This window comes from Heterocephalus glaber, unplaced genomic scaffold (assembly GCF_053883595.1).
Source record: "Heterocephalus glaber isolate CG9 unplaced genomic scaffold, H.glaber_assembly_v1.0 deba00001608, whole genome shotgun sequence".
NCBI classification, from domain to species: domain Eukaryota; kingdom Metazoa; phylum Chordata; class Mammalia; order Rodentia; family Bathyergidae; genus Heterocephalus; species Heterocephalus glaber.
The window spans coordinates 39,382,526-39,407,565 of record NW_028258379.1 but is presented as its reverse complement, the minus strand read 5'-3'; the positions used below and the strand labels follow the sequence as shown (position 1 = coordinate 39,407,565).

Genomic DNA, 25,040 nt, shown 5'->3' with positions numbered 1-25,040 from the left:
TGGTACACTCCTGTACTCCCAGCACTTGGGAGGCAGAGGCAGGAGGATGGCCGCAAGTTCAAGGCCAGCCCGGGCAACACTGGTGAGTTCAAGGCTAGCCTGAACTAAATATAAATATATTTATATAAAATATAAACAAAGAGCAAAATAAAAGATAATAAGGAGCTGGGAGACAGATCTTTCTCAAAAGGGGAAGAGGATGAAGAGGTGGAGGGAAGGAAGGTAGAGAGCAAAGGGCAGATGAGGAAAGGAAGGTGTGTTATGTACATGTAAACACACAAGGAATGTCAACATTATGTGCTGCAAACATGGACTAATACAAAAACAGACCGGGGGCGGGGATTTAGTTTAGAGGTGCCACAGCCTGCCCCGCAAGCGCAAGGACCCAAGTTCGATCCCCCGTACCAAAAAAAAAAACCCAAAAAGACGCAGAGGGACAGAGAGACTGCAGCTCAGAAGACCAGGACTTCATGGCGACAAGGGACTCCAGTGGCTTCACTGCCAGATTCTGCCACGCCTGGGATCTGGGCTTGAAGATTTCCCAGAACTCCCTTACTTGAGATTTCTAAAATCCTGGCTGCCGGGAAGAAGACACGCCAAGCGCGACTGACCACCCTGGTAGACCAGGAAAGGGTGCGCCTAGGCTGATGCCCCACATCCCGCCAACAAATAGAACAGAATAAAATTCTGAACCTCAGTGAAAAAGAGGAAAGACAAAGAGCAGGGAAGAGAAGAGGAAGGAGAAACTGAAGTCATGCGAAGTCAGGATACTAAGCAGCGACTAGGGCAGGGAGCGGGTGACATCCACGCAGGCGACCCCTTCCTCGGGACCGAGGGCCTGCCAACTCCACAGCACTGGCCGCCTGGCCCTCCGCGCCTGGGGAGGCCGGCATCCCCCCATCTTCCCCCGCGGCGGGGGTGGTCCGAACGTGACCCAGAGCGCCCAAAATCTGACTCTTGCTCCCATTCCGCCTCCTAGGCCGTGCAGCAGGCCTGACGGGGTCGCTCACTTGTCCACTTCAGGACACTTTCTGGACACCCACCGGTGTCGAGGCCCGCGGCGGACGGATGTGGGGGATCGAGACCCGGAGGTCGGGACGGGACGCACCGTCGTCGGCGGAGCCGCCCGCACTGGCCAGCGGGGGCGGGATGCAAGGGTGGGGCCGCCAGAGAGGGGCGAGGACCCGGGCGGGGTCGGGGCCAGCGAGCCGCGGGGCATCTGGTGGGTGGCCTCCGGGGTCCGCCTCTGCGCCGCGGGCCGGCAGCGGGGACGGCGGAGCCTCTGGCGCCAAGGCGAGGGCAGGGTGGCCGGGGATGGCACGGGGCCGGGCGTCGCCGCACTCACCTCCCGCGCAGCCCCTCCAGACTCGTCCGCCCCGCCGGCCAGGGAGGCGGGGATGGACGCGGGGCCGCGGGGGCAGCTGGGAGCCCGTTCCCTGGCAACGGGGCCGGCTGGGCCAGCGGCGAACGACTCCGCCGCGGGCTAGAGCGGCCGAGTCGCAAGAGTTGGCAACCGGGGCGTAGCGGAAATGAGGTTGAGCTTCCGGGGGCGGGGCCTCAAGTCTTCCCGGGTTATCTGAGGACCGCATGGAGGGTACGTGAGAGGGTCTGGTTTCCCCGGGCGTGTGGGCTGAGGGTCTTACCGCCTTACCTGGGCGCTGGCCAAGACCGTGAGCCCCCGGGTTCGATGCTGTCGCCCTGTGCCCCGCGCGGGCTCTCCAGTCGGGCCGGGATCCAGTCCGTGTGGCCGAGACGTGTGGAATGACAACTAAACGGGATGGTGTATGCAGTGTGTCAGCGATCTGACGCTCAAATTGTAATTCCTGCCGGGCGTCGTGGCTCACGCCTGTAATCCCAACACTCGGGAGGCTGAGGCAGGAGGATTGCTGAGTTTGAAGCCAGCCTGGGGCTGCATAGTGAGTTCAAAGCCGGGCTGAACTACATAGCAAGACCCTGACTTACAAACAACAAAAATTGTAATTCCTTTTTTTTAAATTCTTTTTGGTACTAGGGATCAAACTCAGGACCTTGCGCTTGCGAGCCAGGTGCGGTGCCACTGAGCTAAATCCCCGGCCCTGTAATTCCTTTTTGAGACAGGATCTTGCAAAGTTGCAAAGTCACTAAATTGCCCAGGCTGGGGTCGAATTTGCCATTCTTCTGCCACAGTTTCCCAGTGCTGGGATTACAGACCTCCATCACCATGCCCGACTTCAAATTGTAATTGTCGCCCTTATGAATTAGCATAATGGAGCAGTTGGTGCCAAGCTTTGCATGTCCAGCCCCTCCAGAATCCTTTCCCTGAATTCCCTCAGTCAGGAGGAGCCGATGTGGAGCTTGCTTCTGATGAAAGCTGCTCCTCAGTGAGTGTCACCTTGTGCCCAGCAGTGTCTTGAGTGCTTGGACTGAGTCAGATCATGGAGCTGCACAGTGATCCTGAGCAGTGAGAATGACTGATTACTTGTCTTTCCCTGCCACCCAGGGAGCTGTTTCTGATTCCTAATGCATGCTGGGTATGGGGTAGACAGGAGCACATGATGAATCAGATGTGATCCTCACCCTCAGGAGCCCCTACTAGGGAGGAGAAACCTCTGCATGCCTGTAATCCCAGCACTCCTGAGGCTGAGGCAGGAGGATTGCTATGAGTTCAGAGCCAGCCCGGGTTACATATTGAGGCCCTGCCCCCCCAAGTAAAAACCAAATTAATTAATAAATAATAAAAAATTAAAATTATCTTTGTCTAGTTTCAGGAACTTTCACTTTCTTCCAGCCCTTCTAGTTTGTGGCACCGGATGCAGAATTTCCAACTTCCTGTGGAGGGGCATTTGCCCTCTGGCTCTGACGAGTGCTCCATAAAAATCCTATTTCTCTTACTCCCTATCAGCAAAGACTCTTGGAGATACAGCACCCCGAAAGCCTGTCTTAGCTGTCAGTGCAAGAAAAATTAAGGACAACGCAGCCGATTGGCACAATTTAATCCTGAAATGGGAAGCCCTGAATGATGCAGGTTTCACCACTGCAAACAGAATTGCCAACCTGAAAATCACCTTACTGTAAGTCACTCCAAGGCCTCCGGCTGAGACTGTCCCCTCTGTGATGGGGCTCAAACCTTATGGGAGGCTTTTAGGGTGAGGACTTGATGTTAATAAATTTAAGAAAAAAAAATAGCAAGCCAAAAAAGTGGTGAGATCGGGCTGGGAATTTAGCTCAGTGGTTTCACCACCTTCTGCACAAGCGCAAGGACCTGAGTTTGATCCCCGGTACCAAAAAAAAAAAAAAAAGTGGTGAGATGATATGCAGAAGTATGAACTGTGTGCGGACGTTTTAAATACAAAATCATGCAACATATTATTCATGGCCACATCAGTGTATAAATTTATAAAATAGACTGGAAGGACACAGACTCAACCGTGATACTGGTGGCTTCTACGAAGAATGGGTGTTGGGGGTAGCCAATGGGACTTCGTGTTCATACGTTGCTTACAGTATTTCTTTTTTTTTTGGTACCAGGGGTTGAACTTGGGTCCTTCCGTTTGTGAGGCAGGTGCCGGAACCACTGAGCTAAACAGTATTTCTTTTTTTTAAACTTATTTTTATTTTGTTTTTTGAAACTGGGTCTCTGTTGCCCAAGTTAGTTTTGAGCTCCTGGGCTCATGTGATCCTCCTGGCTCAGCCTCTCAAGCACCTTAGAGTACTGATGTGTGCCACAGCACCTAGATCATTTTATTTCTTTTTTTTTCTTTTAATTTTTATTTTGTGGGCCAGGGATTTAGCTCAGTGGTTCTGCCACCTGTCTAGCAAGCGCAAGGTCCCAAGTTCAATCCCCGGTACCAAAAAAACAAAAACAAAAAACAATTAATTAATTTTTATTTTGTGAGGCAGGGTCTTGCTATGTAGTTCATCTTGGCTTTGAATTCACTATGCAGCCCAGGCTGGTCTCAAACTCCCACCAATCCTAACAGCCTCCCAAGTGCTAGGATGACAGTCGTGTGCCACCATGCCTGGCATAGATCATTTTATTTCTTGTCAATTTTCTTTTCTTTTTTTTTTTTTTTTTGCGAGGCAGGTGGCGGAACCACTGAGCTAACTCCCCAGCCCACATCATTTTATTTCTTAAAAAAGACAAGGGAATTAGGAAAAACACTTGGCAGCTGTCAGGTCCAAGTGAGGCTTTGCCTTATTGCCTTTGCATTTTCCTGTGTGTGCTGTGTATGTAAGCTTCTCAAAGTCACAGCAGAAGTACACAGATACCCTTCAGCTTGCCTGTCCACCGGCAGCAATAGCTCCCTGGCCTTAGCCCTGGTTCTCCGGAATCCCCTCCAACACAGTTGCCTGTTTGGGGCAATCCCACTCAGCAAGTTCCGGAAACAGCTCCTGCTTTACTACTTAAGTGTCTTCTGATATTTTGTATTTTCTTCTTTTTTGGTGTTTTTGTTTTAGACAGGGTCTTGTGTAGTCCAGGCCGGCCTTGAACTCATGGCAGTTCTCCTGCCTCAGCCTCCTAAGTGCTGGGCATTTCTTTTCTTCTTTCGTTTTTGGTACCAGAGATTGAACTCGGAACCTTGCCCTTGCAAGGCAGGCAGTGGAACCACTGAGCTAAATCCCCGGCCCTCTTTCTTTTCTTTTTTTCTTTTTTTGAGACACAGTCTTGCCATGTGCTTTAGGCTGACTTCAAACTTGAAGTGGTCCTCCTGCCTCAGCCTCCCCCTCCATCCCTGGCTCTACTCTATTTTCATGTTTAATTTTTTTCTTATTATTAATTGTGACCCCACTTGATTAATTCATTCCCAAGGGAGTGTTAGCTTTCCATTACTGTGACAAATACCTGCTATGGATCACCAGGAAAAGAGGAACAGGTTATTGTGGCTTCCAGTCTTCCAGTCCATGGCCCCATTGCTCCTGGGCATGTGTGAGGCCACGTTTCTGGGTGGCATCTCCTGGCTGCAATGGCAGGCGGGGCCAAGTGCCCCTCTAGGCCACACCTACACAGGACCAGGCACTTCCCTGGGCCCTGCCTCTCAGAGGTTCCACCCCTTCCTGTGCACAAGGCTGGGCCAAGGCTTTAATATCCAGGCCTGGGCAAAGGGTCATGGCCTTTGTTGGTTTGAAAACCTTCACAGAGCATGAGCTCCCTGAGGAGCTGAGTCGCATCTTGTTCCGCTTTGTACACCCAGCACCAGCCTTACGGCAAGGACGCTGACTAATTCTAGTGCAACCCTGAGTGACCAGCATGGTATGTAGCTCAGTGGTCAAGCGCTTGCTAGCATGTTTAAGGCCCTGTGTTTAATCCACAGTACCCGCGGGAGGCTGAAGCAGGAAGATTGCTGCAAGTTCGAGGCCAGCCTTAACTGCACAGTAAAACCCTGTCTCAAAAAACAAAAAAATCCACAGTACCATAAAAAATTTTTGCATGACCAGTGGACACATTCATCGTACATATAAATAATAACTATCCTTGTGCTGTAATGGCACAAAACAACAGTGTTGGTGCAAGGTGCCTGGCATAGACGTGTGGGTGGTGAGTTTTCTAGGATTTATTTTAAGGAAATGAGCAGAGCTGAGTAGTCCGTCCCCATTGTCCTCTGCGTTGTCCAGGAGTAAAGACGAGGCAGAACTGGAGAGCAGCAGCCCAGCCTCCGGGGAAGAGGAAGAAAAGACGCACCCAGACTACGACAAGGAGCTCGAGACGCTGTGTGAGGAGCTGCAGACCACCTTAGAGGGGCTGGTGAGGCCTAGAGACACCAGCTGCCTGTGGCCACTGTCCCCGCGCCCCACAGACCTGTGTGGGGTTTGCTTTACTCCCAGCACATTCAGCGCCTTGGCGACCCTTTCCTTCCCCAGCTTCCTCCAGCCGTCTCTTCCTATCCTCCCCCCACAAGTCCTTTTTGTTGTTGTTTCTCTTTTGGAGAGGGGTTGAGACAGGGTCTCACTGTACAGCCCAGGCAGGCTTGAACTCCTGGTGATCCCCCTGCCTCGGGTTCCCAGGGTGCCTGGATTACAGGTAGGTACCACCATGCATGGCTACCCCACAAATCTTGATGCCCTTAAGGTGCTGTCCTGGACCCTTCTTCCTGCCCTGAGCATTGTCCAGGCCACTTTCACTTACTTCTGGGGTCACAGAGCTAAAATGGGAGCCCAGCTTGGAAACTGTACAAGGGGCTTCGTGAGCTCTTCCCCAGCACCGGGAGCCCGGGCTGAGGACCAGAGCTGTCCACGGCTGAAACCACATTTGTCCAGCTCCCACCCCTCTCCCTGGACACTGGTGTCTGCAGAGCTAATGGCGTTCAGTTTTGCAATTTTAGCCTCAACAGACGTGGACTTCTTAGCTTTGAAATCTTAAAGTTATTGGAGCCAGGGATTTAGCTCAGTGGCACTGTGCCTGCCTCACAAGCACAAAGTCCTGAGTTCAATCCCCAGTACCAAAAAAAAAGCAAAAAGAAATCTTACAGTTATCGAATATGAGACTGGAGATTTCAAATAATATTCTTACATTCAAATTAATATCTTTTCAGACCAAAATACAGGTGAAAATGGAAAAGCTGTCTTCAACCACCAAGGGAATCTGTGAGCTAGAAAATTACTACTACGGGGAGGAGAACAGACGGCCCCCTCTGTTCCACACCTGGCCCACAGCCCACTTTTGTAAGTAGCTCTTTGGAGCTGATGTTCTGAAGGACAGAAGTTAGAGCATTCGTTATCATTTAGATCAGGGACTTAGGAAAGAAGATGGGGGGCTGCTTCACACTTCCACTGGGCGTGGTGACACATGCTTATAATCCTAGCACTTAGGAGGCTGAGGCAGGAGGATCAGCGGAGTTCAAGGCCAGCCTGGGGTCCATAGTGAGTTGCAGTGTTTCCTCATGCCCCTGCGTGTTTCAGATGAGGTTTCAAGCAAGCTCTCCAACATGTATGGGCGGGAGCTGCTCCTGAAGCGCACGGTGGGTGCCGAGCTGGCCCACTCCGCGGACCGAGACCTGATCCTGAGCTACCTGTCCATGTGGCTGCACCAGCCCTATGTGGAGCGTGAGGGCAGGCTTCTCCTGGAGAGCATGCTGCTGGAGACGGGCCACCGCTCGCTGTGACCTCGAGCCCAGACCTTCACTCTTGCCTGAGCCCCTGCCGGCCCACGTGAGGTCCCCACGGCCACTTCAGGCACACGGACCCCACTGCGACCTCTGCTGGTCACCCGTACCTGCTGGACGCTGCCTGCTGGGAGCCCCTCTTGGGGACAGAACGATGGGGGATCTCGCTTGTGTCACTGAGTGTACACTCGTGTGGAAGCTCCTCCCTTCAAGCTTTACTGTATCCCCACCTATATTTAAATTTTTATGAGAATATATTAGTTCTGTAATTACAAATAACGTGTGGAGTCTGGTAGAGTGGCATCCTGGAGATGAAAGCCACCTCCCCACAATGGCCATGGTGTGCGCGCTGAGGGGGCGGCAGGCCAGGAGCTCTGTGCGACCTTGTGACACTGAATAAACACAGTGTGGGAGCTGGGGATGGAACCCAGGGCCTTGAGTACTCCAGGCAAATGCTGTGCCACTGAGCAACATCCCTAGCCCTTTCAAATGAGCTTTTGTGCCATTTTAGCATTCTGACATTTAGCCATGAACACGCTACTTAGCTAAGTTCATCAAGACCTTCGTTGGTGGTACCGGGTGTTGAACTCAAGAGATGCTGTGCCACGGAGTTACATCCCCAGGCCTTTCTGACTCAGGGTCTCAGGAGGTTGCCCAGGCTGGCCTGGAACATGTGACCCTCCTGCCTCAGCCTGCTGAGTAGCTGGGACACCGGGTGTGTACCACCACACCCAGCTCATCCAGGCAAGCAGACAGCTCAGGGCAGCGCCTCTGCTTTGTCCTTTTCCAGATGAGGAAATGCCCAGGGCCAGGCATGCATGGCCCAAGGCTCTGCTGCTAATTGGCAGTGGTGGGTGCGCTTCCTTTGGTACGTGGACTCCTGTGCCCATGGGTGCAGCCTTAGCTTCTGCTTTCTCTCCTCCCCCTCCTACTACAAGCTCAGCCCTGTGCTCAGAACAAAGGCCTCAAACCCAAATCAAAACTTCTGCAGAGACCCCAGGACCAGAGGGAAGACATCTAGCTCAGCAGACCCGTGGAGCAAAGAGCATAGACATGTGCATGTCACAGGAGCACAGCCTGGGCTTCGTGTATGGGTGATTTCCTCCCCAGAGAAAGCAATCCAAGGGACTCCAGGCTGTGGGACCGGTATAGCCCGGTAACACAGAAACTACGGCTCCAAAGAACAAATACTTGCGGAGAAACAAAACAGCCTCAAAAGAAGACTACAAGCCGGGCCTGGTGGTGCACACCTGTAATCCCAGCACTTGGGAGACTGAGGCTGGAGGATTGCCCCAAGCCAGGGGGCCAGCCTGGGCTACATAGCTCAAGGCCAACCTGAAGTACATATTGAGACTCTGTCAAAAAAAACCCCAAAAACCTGACTGACAAATATACTGTCAAAATACTGAGTTTTTCCTGAGCTCCAGCTCCCTATAGACCCCAGTAAGTCACCCCACCATTGCTCCAAAGGGGCACACCCTACCAGATTAGGGTATCTAATTGTTTTTGGAGACAGGGACTCCCTAAGTAGTTCAGGCCGGCCTTGAAGTCATGGTGATCCTCCTCCCCCAGCCTCCTAAGTGCTGGGATTACAGGCACTTAGGGATTACGCGCCTGGCCCTAGACGTTACTCTATATACCCAAGGCTCATCTGTGTCAGGGTTAACATTAGGAAACACTGCTGCCCACCATGGACTCCGGATAAAGCACAGATACAGGCCACGCCTCTGCTGGCCTCACTGGGAGGGCTCTGCCTGCACAGGGAGGGGGGTGCCCACCCCTACGAGGGGGGTACCTTCTAGGGGCCCGACATGCAGGCCCCGCCCTGCTATGCCAGTCACTAAGACAGCACTCTCTGGGGTCACTACAGAACCGGCATGGGGCAGGAGGAGCCCATCAGCAGCCTGGATGAAGATCTGCTCCTGGGCCTCAAACAACACCTCTGGGGACCCATTTGTGATTTCAAAACCCACGGCATCCCTGACAGCAACCACATGTTCCAGGCCTCCCTGGCCCAGGTGCACTTCCATCCCTCTGAGGAGCTGCTGCAGGTCCTGGGCGTGGCTTCCTGTAGTTAATGGCAACCCAGCTGGGTCAGTCCTGCCAGCACAGCCCTCTGGCCTGATGTCCATGGCCGCAATCTCGAATGGTGGGGCCATGGGCCCAGCGCCCGGCCTCCCTGGCTCTGCACTTGCAGCTTCTGGTGATGGGGTGCTGCAGACTCCTGGACTCCCGGGGGTGGCCCCGCTGTCGGGATCACTCTCCTTGGGCTCTCTAAGCTGGGCACAGGGAGCTGGTCCACAGCTGTCCCCACACAGGACAGCAGGCCCTGCAGACCCACATCTGGCTTCGGAGTCAGCACATACTTTAAGCTGCGGACCTGGGTGTGACACACTTAGGTCACCATTGGAAACTGTCATCCTGCGGCTGCCTTCAGAACGGGGAGGGGTGAAACCTAAACAGATCAGAAAAACAGGTAAGCATATGTGTGGTGTGTAACAGTCTATTCAGCTCACAGTGAGCTGGTCCAAATCAAATTTCATAGATTCACAAAGGCAGGTTTTGTCTTAGAAATGTGTCCCAGCTGGGTGTGGTAGCACATGCCTGTCATCTCCACTCAGGAGGCTGAGGGAGGAGGATCACCATGAGTTTGAGGCCAGCTTGGGCTACATAGTTCAAAACCAGCCTGGACTACACAGTGAGGCCCTATTTCAAACAAAGTGTCCCAAGAGGGGCCGGGGATTTAGCTCAGTGGTCCTGGTGCCTGCCTTGCAAGTACAAGGTCCTGAGTTCGATCCCTGGTACCAAAAAACAAAGTATCCCGAGAGCCAGTCAGTAGTGTGCTTTTATTCTGTCACTGAATGAACAGCCAGTGGCTAAGCTGAAGAGCAAGAGTGACCACTAAGCTTCTGAGGGTGGATGAAGCTAAGGAGGAAATGCCCGGGAGGCTGCCACGTCCAAGCAGAGCCAGAGCCATCACCACCCTGGCGCACCTGCCTTCCCAGGGTGGGGAGTTCTGAACTCCTGCTTCACTTGGAGCCCTCAGCCCAAGCAGGGGACCGGGCCTTGACGAAGCCACACAGGCTGGGGAGCCATGGCCAGTACCAAATGTGTGTGGGGACTGGTGACAGCATCTCGGGCCAGAAGAAAGGCCAGGAGGTGCCCTGTTTTCCTGTCTGACTTGGCCGTCAGAGCCAGGTCTCCTGAAAGCCACACAGCGGACTTGGTGTCCTTGGGGTCAGCTCTGCCAACCTCCAGGGGCCCTCGGGTGCAGACTGCTCCCCATAGGGTGACTCCTCCCTCTAAGGGGACCCAGGCCTGAGGGCTCAGGGCTGAACACGGGAGACAGGCTCCCCACCCTGCGAGGGCACGTCTGCGCTGCATTACCCTCACTGGCAGTGGGCACACCCGGCTCAGGGATCTCCCAGGCTGCACCATGGGCAGCAGGGTGCTCAGGGCTGCCCGAGGGCAGAGGTGCTTGCTGGGGCTTCCGTGCTGCAGGCACTTCCTGTGCAGCCTGTAGAAAGAGACACGCACTGAGACCAGACCCAAGGCACCCCACTCCTGTCCCCACCCCGGAGACCAATAGGAACCCCAACACCACCAGACAGCTGCCCACTCACAGCCTTGCCCACCTCACACGCCCCCTGCCAACTGCCGGCTTCCTCAGGCCTCGGCCCGGCCCTCCCCAGACTGTGGCACTGGGCTCCAGTGTAGTCTGGGTGTGCTTCTGTCTTCCTCAGGAATTCTGTGATTCCTAAGGACTCAGCCACCTGAAGAGAAAGAAGCTGGTAGACAGGAGCTTGCCAGTTGGGGCCTAGTGACACACACCTGTAATCCCAGCACTCAAGAGGCTGAGGCAGGGTGATTGCCATGAGTTCAAGGCCAGCTTGGACTACATTGTGAGATCCTGTCTCAAAACACAAACGACAACAAAGCCAACAAAGTTTGAGCCTGGCCTGGGGAATTTGGCAACTTACCAAGACCCAGTCTCAAAGAGAAAAAAAAGGCCAGAGATGGAGCTGAACACAAAGGCCTTCGGCTCAATGCCCAGTGCCAAAACACAGCAACAGCAGCAAAACCGCACGATTGACAGCTGCTGGCCCTGCACGCCTACCCCAGTATGGAACAAAGAGAAAAGCAGCCCCAGCCTCAGCCCCCATCATCACGGAGGAAATGACAGTGGGGTTTTCACTCGCTTTGTGGGTATCTGCATTTGGGGGTTTTCAGGTGAAGCACTTATCATTTCTATATTAAAGAAACCAACACTGCACTTGTAGGGGAAGCCATGCGCGGGGACTGAAGCCGTCGCTATGAAAGCGCCCCCACCCCCACCCCCCAGCCCGAGCGCGAGGCGTCACCTGAGGGGCGCTGACTTCCAGGGGGTCTGGAGAAGCAGGGCCCGCCCGGCTGAGGTGCTCCTCACACATGGCCTTGACCCTGCGGTGCAGCTCTTCGAACTCCTTATACACGGCCGGGAAGTGGGGCTGCCCTGCACGGCCCTCCTTGGTCTTCTCGAGGACGAGGACGGGGAACAAGAAGAGCTCACACCTAGGGCAGTGACACTGACACGGGGGAAAGGGAGGAGCACGGGTCCCTGCACCCACGCGCTCGGCCTGGCAGGGAGTCCTCCTTCCACAGGAAGACAGGCAGCGGCCAGGGAGGCAGAGGCTGCCGTGGAGGTGGCCTTGGACGGGGTGGGGCCAGGAGGGCTGCTGCTCCCCAACACTGACCACAGCCCGGCGCCCAAGAGACCTCCATCGCCCTGCCGTGGGCCCGTCCTGGGGAAGTGATGCTGGTCCAGACCCTGCATGCTGCGGCTGCCCATGTGGCTGCAGACCCTGGAAGACTCACCTTCGCCAGGAGAAACTCGTAGACAGTCACCACCTGCGCCAGCTGGGGCAGCACCAGCTCCACCAGGTCCTCTGGGCCGCACTGCTGGAGCGACTGCCAAAGAAAGTGTTCACCACCTTCAGGATGCAAGACAAAGTTCCCCGAAACTCAGCAACCAACTCAAAACCTTCTGTTTGGTTTTGTTTTAGATTTGGTTTGGTTTGGTTTGGTTTGGTTTGTATAGTTATTTTGAGACAGGGCCTCACTATGTAGTTCAGGTTGGCGTTGAACCACTATGTAGCCCAGGTGGACTCAGACTCTTTGCGATCCTCCTGCCTCAGCCTTCTGAGTGCTGGGATACAGGCATGCACCCCCACGCCCGGTTAACAGTCTGCTTTATTAAGAAATTCACTTATAGGGCCAGGGATTTAGGTCAGTATTTCTGCTGCCTGCCTCGCAAGTGCAAGGGCCGGAGTTCAATCCCCGGTGCCAAAAAGAAAAAAAAAAAAGAAATTCACTTGTTCACCCATGAACAAAGAACCACAGTCAGTTCCAGGTTCTAAGTCTGAGTACTGAGTACAGTGCTGCTTACCAGCCCTGCAAGGAGGACATGGCCAGAGGAAACATGAGTGCTCCCTGCAGGGCTCCCTGACATATGCAGGGGACTCAGTCCAAGGAGTCAGGAGCTGCAGCATCAGAGGCATGTGCCAAGTTACAGAGGTGCCCTGTGGGCCTGGGGCCAGAAGCAGAGGCAGCAGCAACTGGAAGGGCCTGGCTGGGTTTCCTTCCAGAGGTGGCAGGGGAGGGGCTCAGGGCAGCCCCTAGGTGGTGGCTCAGGGATGCAGCTGGGCTGGAGGCCCTGCATGTGCCTCAGCAGAGTGCACCAAGGGACCAGCTGGAGGGGATGAGGACCTAGCTAATGACGGGTGTGGGTGGAAGAGAGGGCTGAGCAGCCGCAGGCCTGAAAAGGGGCGAGTAAAGAGGAAAGTAGTAAGAAAGCCGGGTGCAGTGGCTCATCCCTGTAATCCCAGCATTCAGGAGGCTGAGGCAGGAGGATCCCTGAGAGTTGGGAGGCCAGCCTGTCCTACATAGAGGAGTGCCCTCTACAACACAGTGGAAAGTCAGCCTGTGAGCCCCTCCGACATGGAAGGGCTCGTGGCAGCCCTGGGTGGTTTCGAGGAAGTGAGCAGAGCTCCAGAGGGGTCCGGCCCGGAAGTACAGTGTGGAGTCTGCAGTGGGCAGAAGGTGTGGGCAGCCAGGCGAGGAGCAGCTCAGCCAGGGACAGGCACAGGGAGATTCCGAGGCCTGGCTCGGGCCGAGTGGACTGATACTTCGGGCACCTGGTAGATACTGAATTCACACCCGCTTCCTGGAAATCCTCCTCCAGGTGGACAATGTCTCGGCCGCTCTGTGGACGGCAGCCATTGCCATCATGCTGGCAGTGTCACTGCCCAGAGCTGCTGTGTACAGAGGGCCGTCCTCACCTCTCCAGCGCCCTGCCACCCCTTCCCAACGGACGGACACCAAACAACTTGGACCCCAATTCCCCACCCACCTCCCATCTTCAGGGGCCCCCCTGTGGCAGCTGTCCCTCTGCCAGGCGGGACAGTGATGTCCATGGGAGCGTGGTGCAGAGGCCGTGGACTGGGGCAGCCTGAGCTGCCTGCCAGGCAGCGAGAAATCCGGGCCCTGTTTTCAACACCGGCCAATGATGCCAGGTGAAGCCGCCAGTCGCCCACTGCTGAAAATTGATCCCCAAGGGCATCCCGGTGCAGCCCCAGCAGGAGCGAAGCAACTCCCCAGGGTTCCTCTGCTGGTGGAATGCGCAGCATTGCTCAAGGACTCTCAGGAAACCACTTCCGCTCGGAAACCCACTTCCCGCGCCCGGCCCTCGCCTGCCACTCTGGCCAGCTGTCACTGACGTGTCCCCCAACTCCGACCTGCTGCTAAGATTTACCTGGGTAGGACACTTGGCCTCACATGCGAAAGGCCCGGGCTCCACCCTGCACTCAACAGAAAGTAAAAGATACTCACCTGGCTGTGGCCAGCCAAACATATTCTAGCCAAACAGTTTGGGTATATTTAGGATTCCATTCTTTGTAATCAATCCAGTTTAAAAATGATTTTTTTTTAAGGTCTCACTGTGTAGCCCAGGCTGGCCTCGAACTCATAGCGCTCCTTCTGCCTGGAGCACTAGGATTATAGGTGTGCCTCACTATGCCCAGCATCCAGTTAAATTCGAATGGAGATGAGAGGGTTGTAAACCTAAAACCTACTTTATAAACCGTGCAGCTTTTTACAGAAAAGGAAGAAGCCCTTTCTGTTTTCTAAATGCTTCCATGTACACCTGGTCATAACTGCCCCAAACTCACAAAGGCAAGCATTTCTGGGAGCTGCGTGCCATTCTGCGGCCATTTTAAACAGGTAAATGTACACCTTGTGTCAGATAATACTTCGCAGCCTAGGCTGGCCTAGAACTCACTCTGTAGCTCCAGGCTGGAGCTCCTCCTGCCTCAGCCTCCAGAGCACTGGGGTTCCAGGAGTGCACCACCACACCCGACTCTGGCAGGCTGTCTTAAATTCAGAGAGCTGACAACGAATTGCCACCTCCCATGCCACAGAAGCTTCCTGGGCAGAGCGTAAGGGCCACTTACCTCCTGCAGCCGGGCTCTGCTCCTGCAGGTGCTGGGCCCTGCAGCCACAGCTTGCCCTCCACTCGGCTGGGCTGCCCCGCTCCGGATGATGGCTGTGCCTGACTCTGCCGGGCCCTCGGCATCTCCACGTGGAAAACCCAGAGCTGAGTGACTTTTGTTGTCTTGCTCCAGCACCATCGCCTCCACACCCTCTGTGCACTGAGCGTTCTAGATCATGTTTTACACCCAAAGAAACCAAAGCAAAATAATCATGCTCTCTAAGCTACCAGGAAAGCCTTAATCCAGAAATAAGTCAAGGGAAGAATTTGCTCTTTTTTTTGCTTAGCCATACTGACAATTGAACCAAGCAGTCTATTACTCAGCTGCATCCCCAACCCTTTTTATTTTTATTTTGAGACAGGGTCTCACTAAGTTGCCCGGTTTGTCCTCAAACTTATGATTCTCCTGCCTCAGCCTCCAAGTAGCCTGAATTACAGGCAAGTGCCAGCACGCTTGGCCAATTATTTCTTCTTCGACTCAGACTCTTAACTACAATCAGTTGCATCTTAAACTTTCCCAGCACAGTACCCCTTTGGACAACAGATGATTATTAGCAAGCCAGCAGGTCTCAGCTAACAAACTAACCCCTGAGATGCTGATCAAAATGAAATATGAATTCCTCCGATGTGACCAACACCTTAAAAACCAACCTGGTCACCAAATATAGTGGAGCACACCTATAATCCTAGCACTCAGGAGGCTGAGTCAGGCACATTGCCAGAGTTTGGGGGCAACCTAGTTTACTTAGTGAGTTCAAGGCCAGCCTGAACTCTATAGCAAGACCCTGTCTCAAAAAACAAAACAAAACACAACAAAATTAACCTGGTGACTGGAGATGTAGCTCAGGGTTAGAGTACATGCTTAGGGCTGGGGATTTAGCTCAGTGGTTCTGCTGCCTGCCTCAAAAGTGCAAGGTCCCAAGTTTGATCCCCGGTACCAAAAATAAATACATAAATAAATAAATAAAGTAAAATAAAAGACGGGCTGGGCATGTAGGTTAATGCAAAGGCCCTGCATTCCATCCCCAGTACTGGGGGTGGGAGGAGCCGCTAACCAATCCTCTTGTAGTGCACAGCATGCCTGAGTTTTCACACCTTTAGGCAAGATGTTTCCCCTGAAGTTTCTGTTGACATGTTACTTGTCTCATGTGGAAAAAAAGGTCCCTAACACTGGAATAAAAAGGCACACAGAATAGGGGGAAATACTTGCAAATCAAATCTTATAAAGGATTAATATCTGAAATATATAGACAAACTCAGTAACAATAAAGAATGTTGGGCCGGGGATTTAGCTCAGTGGTTCTGCTGCCTGCCTCACAAGCGCAAGGACCCGAGTTTGATCCCCAGTACCAAAAAAAAAAAAAGAAAGACAACAGATCCTTGTGCTTGTGGGGCAGGCAGCGGAACCACTGAGCTAAGTCCTCAGCCCTCATTTTGTTTTTTTGAAACAGGGTCTCGCTATGTAGTGCATGCTGGCCTTGAACTCTATGTGAAAAACACATAGTATGTGTTTTTTTTTTTCTTCTGGTACCGGGGATGGAACTCAGGACCTTGCACTTGTGAGGCAGCCGCGCTGCCACTGAGCTATATCCCCGGCCCCTGAACTCACTATGTAGCCCAGGCTGGCTGATCCTCCTGCCTCAGCCTTCCTTTCGAGTGCTCCAATTACAGGTCTGTGCAACCACACCAGGCTAACATCTTTTAATCATCAAAAAACCATTGGGCAAATGTTCCTGTGGCACTGGAAGCGCTGAACGGGCAGAGTTGCGACTGTACCAATGCCCAATGCCTGGGAAGTGGCATTAGCCATACTGACCAGGTCTAAAGGGCTGGTGGCTACGTGCCGGCTACGTGCCACCCACTGAGGCCAGGGCAGAGGACGCACGTGTCCTAGTCTGCCTGCCAGCAGTGTAGACATAGTGGGCCCTGGTCCCATGATGATGACCTGGTCCTGCACCTCATCAGGGAGGGCAGAGAGGGGCAGGGACAGGGCACTGACACCAGACAGAAGTGTTACCTGCGGGCCGCCCTGTGCTGTCTCTGCCCTGTCCTGGCAGGGTGCAAGCAGTGTGGGCGGCTCTAGGGAGGCCAGACGCCCAGTGCTGGCCTCCGTGTGCCCCTTCTCGGGGAACGGTGCAGGCTGCAGTGAGCTATGGCCTGGGTTCAGCCTCCAGTGCCGGGCCAGCCCACCCTGCCCAATGTAGGCCTTGTCACAGGTGGGGCATCGGAAGGCCCGGGGCTGCAGGGCACAGCTGGTGGCAGCGAACAGCGCCTGTGGGTCCTGCTGCTCCTCCTCGTCCCCAGCACTCAGCTCTGAGTAGTCATCTGAGTCCGATGGCCGCCCGTCCGCCAGGTCCTCCGTCTTGATGAATTTATAGTCTTTGGCTTTGTACTTGGGAGGCCGGGATACCCGTCCAGAACGCGTTTTCACCTTCAGAGACTTTTTAAGCTTCTTGACCCTCTCTGTGTGCCAGCCAGCCGGGGACGAATGTGCTGAGCCTGACGCAGCAGGTGGCCCCGAGGGCGGGTCAGAGGCTGGCAGAGGGGTTGGTGTGGTGCCCAGGCCACCTGGGGCAGGTGCGGCCTTCGCCCTCTTGGCTGGCACAGGTCCCCCAGGAGCCACAGGCTGCACCCCAAGCCCTACTGGGCTGGGCCGGCTCCCGGGCAATGGGCGCTGTCCTCCGGTCTGGGGTCGGATGGTGGCCAGTGGGCGCACTGGCCTCTCATGACCTTTATCTCCAGATGTCACCCTGACACAAATGGCTTCCAGTTGCTTCAATACGGAAAGAGAAAAGCAGGAGAGAGAAAGAAGCATTATGTTGCCAGTATCTCTGCAATTTGCCCTCACAGCAAACCATGGTTGGGATTGTTCTAAGTTGTACGTCTTATATACAACTATTTCTGTAATTATGTCTACTGCTAATAGTGCTGCTTTTCTTTTTGCTTGCTTGTTTGAGATGAGGTCTCACTATGTAGCCCTGGCTGGCCTAGAACTCATAGCAATCCTCCTGCCTCAGCCTCCCAAGTGCTAGGATAACAGGTTCCCAGCTAGACTGCTGTTTTTCAAACCTTTCTGACCATAGACATAGGAATACATATTACATCCAACAGTATGCATGTGCTGAACCACTTGGAGGTATGAATGAAATAAAAAGTTCATGAACTACAGGTGCAGTGATTTTGGTCTGTAATCCCAGCACTCTAAAAAGTCAAAGCAGGAGGATCACAAGTTTGAGCCCAGCCTGGACAATTTAGCAAGACCCTCCCTCAAAAAAAAAGAAAAGAAAAGAAAAGAAATTTCCAAGGATTTAGTGGTTCCACCACCTGCCTCACAAGCGCAAGGTCCCGAATTCCATCCCTGGTACCAAAAAAAAATTCAAAAAGGGCTGGGGATGGAGCTCAATGAGGAGGATATGGGTTCTAAACCTGACTGAAAACACTCGTTGTAATCTATGAGCCTGACCTCATGACTTAAGAAACAACACCTGCTTTAGTTTTACCCAGGTGTTTTCACTTAGACTCCTCAGTTCTGTGCTCTAAGTTGGAGTCAATTCAATATGTGAGCTCATTTTTAAAATTTTTTCTTTTCTTTCTTTTCTTTTTTTTTTTTTGGTACCGGGAATCAAACTCGGGACCTTGCGCTTGCAAGGCAGGACTGGAACCACTGAACTAAATCCCTGGCCCGCTTTTCTTTTTTTTCAATACTGCAGATTGAACCCAGAGCCTTTCTTTGCACTGTGCCACATCCCCAGCCCTTTTTATTTTTATTTGTGAGACCGGGCCTCACTGAATTGCCCATGCTGAGGTTGAACCTGCAATCCTCCTGTTTCCCAGAGTGCTATAATTCCAAGCATGCACCACCATGCCCAGCTGCGAAAAAAGTATTTAATGAAATTCTGGGGGGAAAAATAAAAGTAAATTTTCAAAACTAAAAAAGCCACGAAGAACAACCTAACTGGGTCTGCACCGCCCGCCTCAGCACGGGCAGCACCTGAGCTGGTGAAGCCCTCTGACATCCCCCGCCTCCACACCTTCCCTTTCTCCAAGCCGAAGCTGCTACTATCATTCCAGTGTGTTTTAGCGTTTACATTGCACAGAGACAAGCCTGAAACTAGCACTGCGTTTGGGCGTGCCTCCAACTTTATACACGTGTGACCCTGGGCATCCCAAGTCTTCGTTCCTGACTCTGCCCTGGGAAATGCACTTCTGGGGGCACCGTCCTCCTGGTGGGGCAGCTGGCTGATAACCCTGTCCTGATGGTGTGCGCCACGCCTCGCAGGTGTGCACACCCTGAGTTTCTCCAGGGACACACACTGCAGAGTGGGGCTGCGTATGTCCAGGTTCTTGTTAAAAATATCTAGTAGGTACAGTGGTATCCCCCATTAGTCCCAGCACTCTGGGAGGCTGAGGCAGGAGGATCACAAGTTCAAGCCCAGCCTGGGCAACTTAGTGACTTAGCAAGACCCTGGCTCAAAATAAAATGAAATAAAAGAGCTCAATATGCTGCTCAGTGTGAAGGCCTGGGTTCAATCTCTGCTATTTTAAAAAATAGGGAAAATAAAAATATACAACAAATTGTCAGGCATGGAGGCTGGCTCCTGTAATCCCAACACTTGGGAAGCTGAGGCAGGAGGATTGCTGAGTTTGAGGCCAGCCTAGGGTACCTAGTAGGTTCAAGACTAGTGTGAACTACATAGTGAGACACTGTCTCAAAAAAAAAAAAAAAACCCTAACAAATTAAATACATGTGCTTTTTGACCTAGCAATTCCACCTTTAGGATTCCATTTTTTAAAAAAACGCACTCATGCCGAGCATTGGTGGTTCACCCCTGTAATCCCAGCACTCACGAGGCTGAGGCAGGAGGATCACTGTGAGTCTGAGGCCAGCCTGGGTATGTAGTGAGCTCAAGGGCAGCAAGAACCACAAAGTGCAGTGGACCCTCGAGGTGCAACTGGCCTGACATTCAAGCAACCTTGGATACGACCAGAATTTTAGTTTTAACTTATGAACAGTCTTGAGTTATAACTTGAATGCCAGCCGCTTATGCTTCCGGATGGTTGCAGGTACAGATTTAACCCTTAAAGAGTTGTGGAAGGAACATTACAGCATCCTCTCCTGCGTGGGGTTAACTGAGAAATCCCGGGCCAGTGTCTCTCTAAGGACAGAGATCTGCCTGTGTACAGGAGAGTACAGGAGAATCCGAAGGTTGTGTACAGGAGCCTGAGCCTTCATTGACCAACTTGAGTTACAACCAGCCCTCAAAATGAATTGAGCTCGTAAGTCAAGAGTCCACTGTAAGGACTTGTCTCAAAAAATAAAAACGTAAATGAAACCCACAAGTGCGATGAGAGTAAGAAAGCCTGGGGGACAGGATTCCCAGAAGAGCTAATCTCTGAGGAGGGCTTTGCAGGCTGCAGAACCTTTGCCAAGTGAGAAAGGGGTCTCTGGGGGTTAGCATAAGGGAACCATGAGCCAGTACAGGCTGCACGACGGAGGTCCCATGTCGGTGGAAATGTTCCTGCGGGGCCAGGATGGGGACGGCAGGGACAGTGACTCCCACACTCTGACCCACGTCAGGCCCACAGTGAAGCGCTGAGGCCCCTGCCCAGAGCCCCGCCTCTCCTATCCTCTCCTGCAGTCTCAGTTCAAATGCACCCTCTGCACCTTATTCAAATACCACCTCTCCAGCACAGGTTTCAGATCCCTGCACCAAACATCCTCTCCCTTTCTGTAAAGGCAGCCAGTCCTCCAGCTGTCTGATGTTGATTAGCTCTCTGGGTCAGCCCTTACTTCCTGTCCACAAGCTCCTGAGTGACAAGTGTAGGTCTGCTTTGCCTGCTGGCCTCCATGGCACGCCTGAGGCTGGAAGCGTATTAGCAAAATGGGCCCCCAAAGGGACATTACTGTGTGTGCAAGTAGAGTTTACACCTTTTGCCACCAGACTGGCTGCAGAGGTCAGGCTATCATGTGGACTGACCTGGATTAGGTCTGTTTCTACTGGATGGGAATATGTTATTGCTGGAATCTTTCTGAAGCTGCTACGCCAAATGCAAGAAGATGCTGCCATGGGTATGGTGAGGACAAAGGCTCCTGAGTGTAGCCACACCTGCAGGACCGTGGGCAGAATCACCCTCTCTCTCCAAGCCTTTCCCCACTTGGAAAATGCTGGTACAAAAGCCCTACTGACAGGCCAGGGATTTAGCTCAGCGGTTCCACCACCTGCCTCAAAAGCTTAAGGTCCCGAGTTTGATCCCCGGTACAAAAAAAAAAGCACTATTGACTGCTGGGAACAGTGCTCAGCCACAGTGGCCAGGAAGGAGCTCTGCAGACAGCAGCAGCCACAGGACAGTGCCCCACACTCTTCTGACAGGACCTGCAGTGCACAGCAGTGGGGGAGGCACCTGGCTCTTCAGCAGGGAACCATCCAGAGGCTGAGTGGCCTAAAGCTATGGCCCTAGGAAGTGTAGCATTGGGGCAGAACCATATTCATCTTTCTTACTTTTACAAGACAGCTCTCCACTCATTTTCCCCCCTTTTTCATTGTATTGGGGAATAAACCCTGGGCCTTTGTGCTGAGCTATATCCTCAGTCCTTTTTATTTTGAGATAGGGTCTCACTAAGTTGCCCAGGCTTGGCTCAAACTCATGATTTTTCCTGCCTCGGCCTCCCAGAATGTTAGGATGGCAAGCATGCACCACCATGCCTGGCCAGCTCTCCAGTCTTGATGGTCAACTGAGTACAAGGCTGTGTAGCCAAAATCACTCGGTCAATATCCCATTTCTTCCAGTGGAAGAAGTTTTCTGTTGGTGGTGATTTTTTTGTTTGTTTTTGTGGTACTGAGGGATCAAACCTAAGGCCTTTGCACTGAGCTATATCTCCAGCTCTTTTATTTCTTTTGAGACAGATTTTTGCAAAGTCACTAAGCCACCCAGACTGGGCTGGAACTTGTGATCCTCCTGCCTCATCCTCCCTAAGTGCTGGGGTTACAGGTACACTGCCATCATACTCAGCTAGAAGCTCTTTTCTTTTGGCAATTTTAGGATGAGAAGTCTTTTGTCATTTGCAACCCAGAGCGAAAAGGACGTGATTTCACACAGATGTGTAGGACCTTGAGCTTCAGAGGCTACCTGGACCCCTAGTGTGGGAGGCCACGCCCTAGTGTCAACTACCCCAGAGGCCAAGAGCTGTGTGACCCGGGAAAGACACCTGGTGAGAGTGGCTGTCCCAGAGCGCGTTCATGAGTCTCGTGCTCTAAGCTGTACCGCACACTGTGCTGGGCACTGGGGTCACAAATCACAGCCACTGCCACTGGGGGTGCTACCGCTGCAAATTACTGGAATATGTGCTCGATTTTGTCCTGAGTCTGCCTTGGCACTCGCTGCGCTTCTCATCCCACGAGCGCTCTGCGTGGTTTCCTTTAGTGTATCCAGGTCTGGGCTGCCGCGTCAGGCCAGGGACACGCACTGGGCAGCAGCCCCATCACCCCCAGATCTGCCTTATGTTCTTCATCGCGTGTGCCAGCTGCATCCCTGCCTCTGGGGCAGTCCCGGACGCAGTGGGCGCTCAATAAATGCTGCATGGACCAAGGCCGTAGGAAGAGCAAAGCGAGGCGATCAGGGACCACGGAGCTCGGCTCGGGTCGCCCTTGCTCTAAAGCGGCGACAGGACCTCTCAGCCGAGTCTCCCCGAGGCCGACGAGCCCGCCCCGGCCCCCTCCGGGCCTCAGTTTCCCTCCGACCCCCGGCGCCTCACCTGGGGCGGCAGCAGGCGCGGCGGGAGCGGGGGTTCGGCACCCGGAGGCCGCTGAAGGGCGGCCAGCTGGGCCACGTCCCGCAGCCGCCGCGCCGCGTCCTGCAGTACGAAGGGCGGCGGCGGCTGCGCCCTCGTCACCTGCTCTAGCACCCGCTGCAGCTGCTCGGGGCCCAGTGGGGCCACGTGCGCCGCGCTGCGGCCCTGGCCGGGGGGAGCCCGGCCGCCGCCGCCGCCGTGCTCGCTGCCGCCCTCGGTCCCCGGCTCCGCGTCCGCCATGGAGGCCGAAGCGGGGACTCGAACCTGGGTTGCGGAGCGACGGCGCGGCCAATGCGCATCACGTGAGAAAGGGGCGGGCTACGAGTGCCCAGCAGGCCAAGATACCTCGGGAGGCTCCTGACCGCGCCCTGCCCTGCTCCCCAAGGACTGAGTCAGACGAGTGACCCGGCCTTGTTTTTTGTTTTTTTCTTTTTCTTTTTTTTTTTTTTTTTAACGGAACGCTTCACGAATTTGCGTGTCATCCTTGCGCAGGGGCCATGCTAATCTTCTCTAAGCGAGCACCCAGCCTTGGTTTTTAATTCCCCCATGTCACCTCCTCCGGGAGCTGTCCTGGATTTCCCAGGCAGAGGTCTTCGAGATTCCAGAGCCTCTGGCCAAACGCCTACCCCATTCCAATGTTGTCAATGTCGTTCTGCAAGATTTGTGGATTCCTGCCCCCTCCCCCGCTGTAAATCTAACAGATTGAAGCAGGGAACCAAAGTTTACGTTTGTTTGTTTGTTTGTTATTTGAGCCAGGGTCGTGCTAAATTTCCCAGGCTGCCCTCAAATTTGTAATCCTCTTGCCTCAGCCTCCTGAATAGGTGGGATTACATACATGCCCAGTTTCTTCTCCTTTTCCTTTTTTTTTTCTTCTAATTTTGAAAGAAAGCCCTCTGGCCCTCCATCCTCAGATGTCCCCTCTGACCCTTAAGCCTAGAATCACTCCTACCATCTGGTCCATGGTACCCTGTTACTATCTTTTTGACCTCGTAGAGAGGAAAATACCTTTCTTTGAATGACAGCCTTCAAATTAAACTGACTGAAGACAGAGTCGCAAGAGAAAAGACACAATTTAGTATTTTTATTCACGTACATAAAAGTGTACTTTTTTTTTTTTCTTTTTTTGGTACCAGGGATCAAACTCAGGACCTTGTGCTTTCGAGGTAGGCAGCAGAACCACTGAGCTAAATCCCCGGTCCCACATACATAAAAAAGTTCACAGAAAAATATGACTCAAGAGGTGGTTAGAATTTGGGGTTTTGTTATAACTGTCCCCCACCCCACCCCCTGGTGCTGGGGATCGAACAGGGGGATGCAATCATCAAGCCACCTTTCCAGCCTCTCTTACTTGGAGACACTGTCTTGCTTGATTGTCCAGGCTGGCCTAGAACTTGTGATCCTCCTGCCTCAGGCTCCTGAGTAGCTGGGGTTACAGGCAGGCCCCACCATAAGCTGCTGTAATAAGCATTTTAATAGAAGAGGGAGGGGAAAGGATTGTGCAGAGACCGGAGAGCTGATGATTCTGTGGCAGTGTTTGTGTAGACTTGGTGCTGACTTCTCCAACCCAGAGATCCAAGTCAACTTTCCTAGCTGCTCTCAGGAGGGATCTGTGATAGCTGAGTTCTGCTGACTCATTCGGGAGGCTCTGCTTTCTGGCAGATGTGGGATTTCAGGTGCTCCAACACCTTCAGCTCAAAATAATCTTTATGCCACCACATAGCATTTCCATGGCTCGGCAGTGCACTTGGAACATGATCAAGTTCAGGACAACTGTGGGCTGAGGGCCACATCTGTCCTGCAGCCCCCAGCTGTGTCCTGGCACACACATCCCAAGGCGTGATGCACAGGGATGGGTCGTGTGGGTCTTTTCCAGGTGCAGCAGCACGGGGCTCTTCTCATGCCTTGGTGTCTGAAAACAGCCCCCTGCACGCTGAGTGCTGACTTGGCAATGGCTTGAGCCTGTGGCTGGGCTGGAGCTGCTACTGACTTAGGGAAGACAGCATGGGATGAAGGATCAGAGACCTTTCCACAGCGCCCGGACGGATGCTGATGCAAAACGACCTTGAGCCTAGAAAGCTTCGGTCAGACCCTGTCCTACCTGGGCCTGGGCCTGCAGCGGGACTCAGCCACTGCCCTTGAGGTGCAAAACGCAGAGCCAAGAGGAGCAAATGTGAAGCCTGAGACCTCTCTGGAAAGAAAAGAACAGCAGGAAAAGGAGGGAGGCTTCCAGACGCCTGGGCAGCCAGAGGCCTCACTCCACACAAATATCCCAACCAACCCCTGTAATTCCAGCACTCTGGGAGGCCGAGGTGGGAGGATTGCAAGTTCAAGCCCAGTCTGAGCAATTTGAGATTTAGCAAAACCCTGTCTCATAATAAAAAAAAAAAAAGTAGGGAAAAAAATTTTTTTTAATTAAGCCAGTGTGGGGCTGGGGATTTAGCTCAGTGGTTCTGCCACCTGCCTCAAAAGCACAAGGACCCGTGTTCGATCCCTGGTACCAAAGAAAAAAAAATTAAGCCAGTGTGGTGGCACACATCTGTGATCCCAGCACTAGGTAGGGTGAAGCAGGAGGATCACCTCCAGTTCTAGGCCAGCCTGGGCTACACTGTGAGACATTATCTCAAAAATAAAATAAAATTTTAAAAGG

General features: G+C 53.3%; 3 protein-coding genes and 1 pseudogene across 11 annotated transcripts in view; 1 reads left to right on the top strand and 3 right to left on the bottom strand.

Moving 5' to 3' along the window:
• The window catches only part of Tecpr2 (tectonin beta-propeller repeat containing 2), a 75,999-nt gene extending 74,524 nt beyond the window's left edge, over positions 1 to 1,475 (bottom strand). For 2 of the 6 annotated variants that reach the window (XR_015445181.1, XM_004836917.4), the window contains exon 1: positions 1,044 to 1,395. Coding sequence is in view for 1 of the 6 variants with exons in the window: in XM_004836917.4 (XP_004836974.2) it covers positions 1,044 to 1,219 (176 nt within the window). In the remaining 5 variants the exon portion in view is untranslated. Of the gene's footprint in view, positions 1 to 1,043 lie in introns of all 6 variants that reach the window. The other 4 variants (XM_004836916.4, XM_087195604.1, XM_004836921.4 and 1 more) reach the window with 4 other exon arrangements.
• Cinp (cyclin dependent kinase 2 interacting protein) lies at positions 1,457 to 7,358 on the top strand. The gene is made up of 5 exons (XM_004836915.4): positions 1,457 to 1,594; positions 2,882 to 3,050; positions 5,593 to 5,722; positions 6,510 to 6,639; positions 6,877 to 7,358. Exons 1-5 carry the CDS (start codon positions 1,588 to 1,590, stop codon positions 7,077 to 7,079), a joined length of 639 nt encoding a protein of 212 aa, XP_004836972.1. The 5' UTR covers positions 1,457 to 1,587; the 3' UTR covers positions 7,080 to 7,358.
• On the bottom strand, positions 3,990 to 22,674 carry Znf839 (zinc finger protein 839). Of its 4 annotated transcripts, none has more exons than XM_004836924.3 (8): positions 22,358 to 22,673; positions 16,622 to 17,377; positions 14,567 to 14,773; positions 11,934 to 12,026; positions 11,441 to 11,590; positions 10,724 to 10,852; positions 10,467 to 10,596; positions 3,990 to 9,534 (listed from the first exon to the last, which is right to left on the bottom strand). In XM_004836924.3, exons 1-8 carry the CDS (start codon positions 22,631 to 22,633, stop codon positions 8,816 to 8,818), a joined length of 2,460 nt encoding a protein of 819 aa, XP_004836981.2. In that variant the 5' UTR covers positions 22,634 to 22,673; the 3' UTR covers positions 3,990 to 8,815. The 4 variants fall into 4 exon arrangements, with proteins under 4 accessions (XP_004836981.2, XP_004836980.2, XP_021099669.2 ...); XM_004836923.3 differs by having other exon boundaries at positions 10,715 to 10,852; positions 22,358 to 22,672; XM_021244010.2 differs by lacking the exon at positions 10,724 to 10,852 and having other exon boundaries at positions 22,358 to 22,674.
• Positions 22,675 to 22,840: 166 nt separating this feature from the next.
• Positions 22,841 to 22,906, bottom strand: LOC147822875 (U6 spliceosomal RNA; annotated as a pseudogene).
• Positions 22,907 to 25,040: the final 2,134 nt, after the last annotated feature.

Bases quoted from the DNA above. Each gene is read 5' to 3' on its own strand.
- Znf839 (XM_004836923.3), bottom strand. From the start codon at position 22,633: ATGGCGGACGCGGAGCCGGGGACCGAGGGCGGCAGCGAGCACGGCGGC. The intron at 11,591-11,933 runs GTGAGTCTTCCA...GTCCTCGAGAAG, and splicing joins ACGAGTTTCTCCTGGCGAAG to ACCAAGGAGGGCCGTGCAGG. The intron at 10,853-11,440 runs GTGACGCCTCGC...CTTTCTCTTCAG, and splicing joins TGGAAGTCAGCGCCCCTCAG to GTGGCTGAGTCCTTAGGAAT.
- Cinp (XM_004836915.4), top strand. The intron at 3,051-5,592 runs GTAAGTCACTCC...TGCGTTGTCCAG, and splicing joins AACCTGAAAATCACCTTACT to GAGTAAAGACGAGGCAGAAC. The intron at 6,640-6,876 runs GTAAGTAGCTCT...TGCGTGTTTCAG, and splicing joins CTGGCCCACAGCCCACTTTT to ATGAGGTTTCAAGCAAGCTC.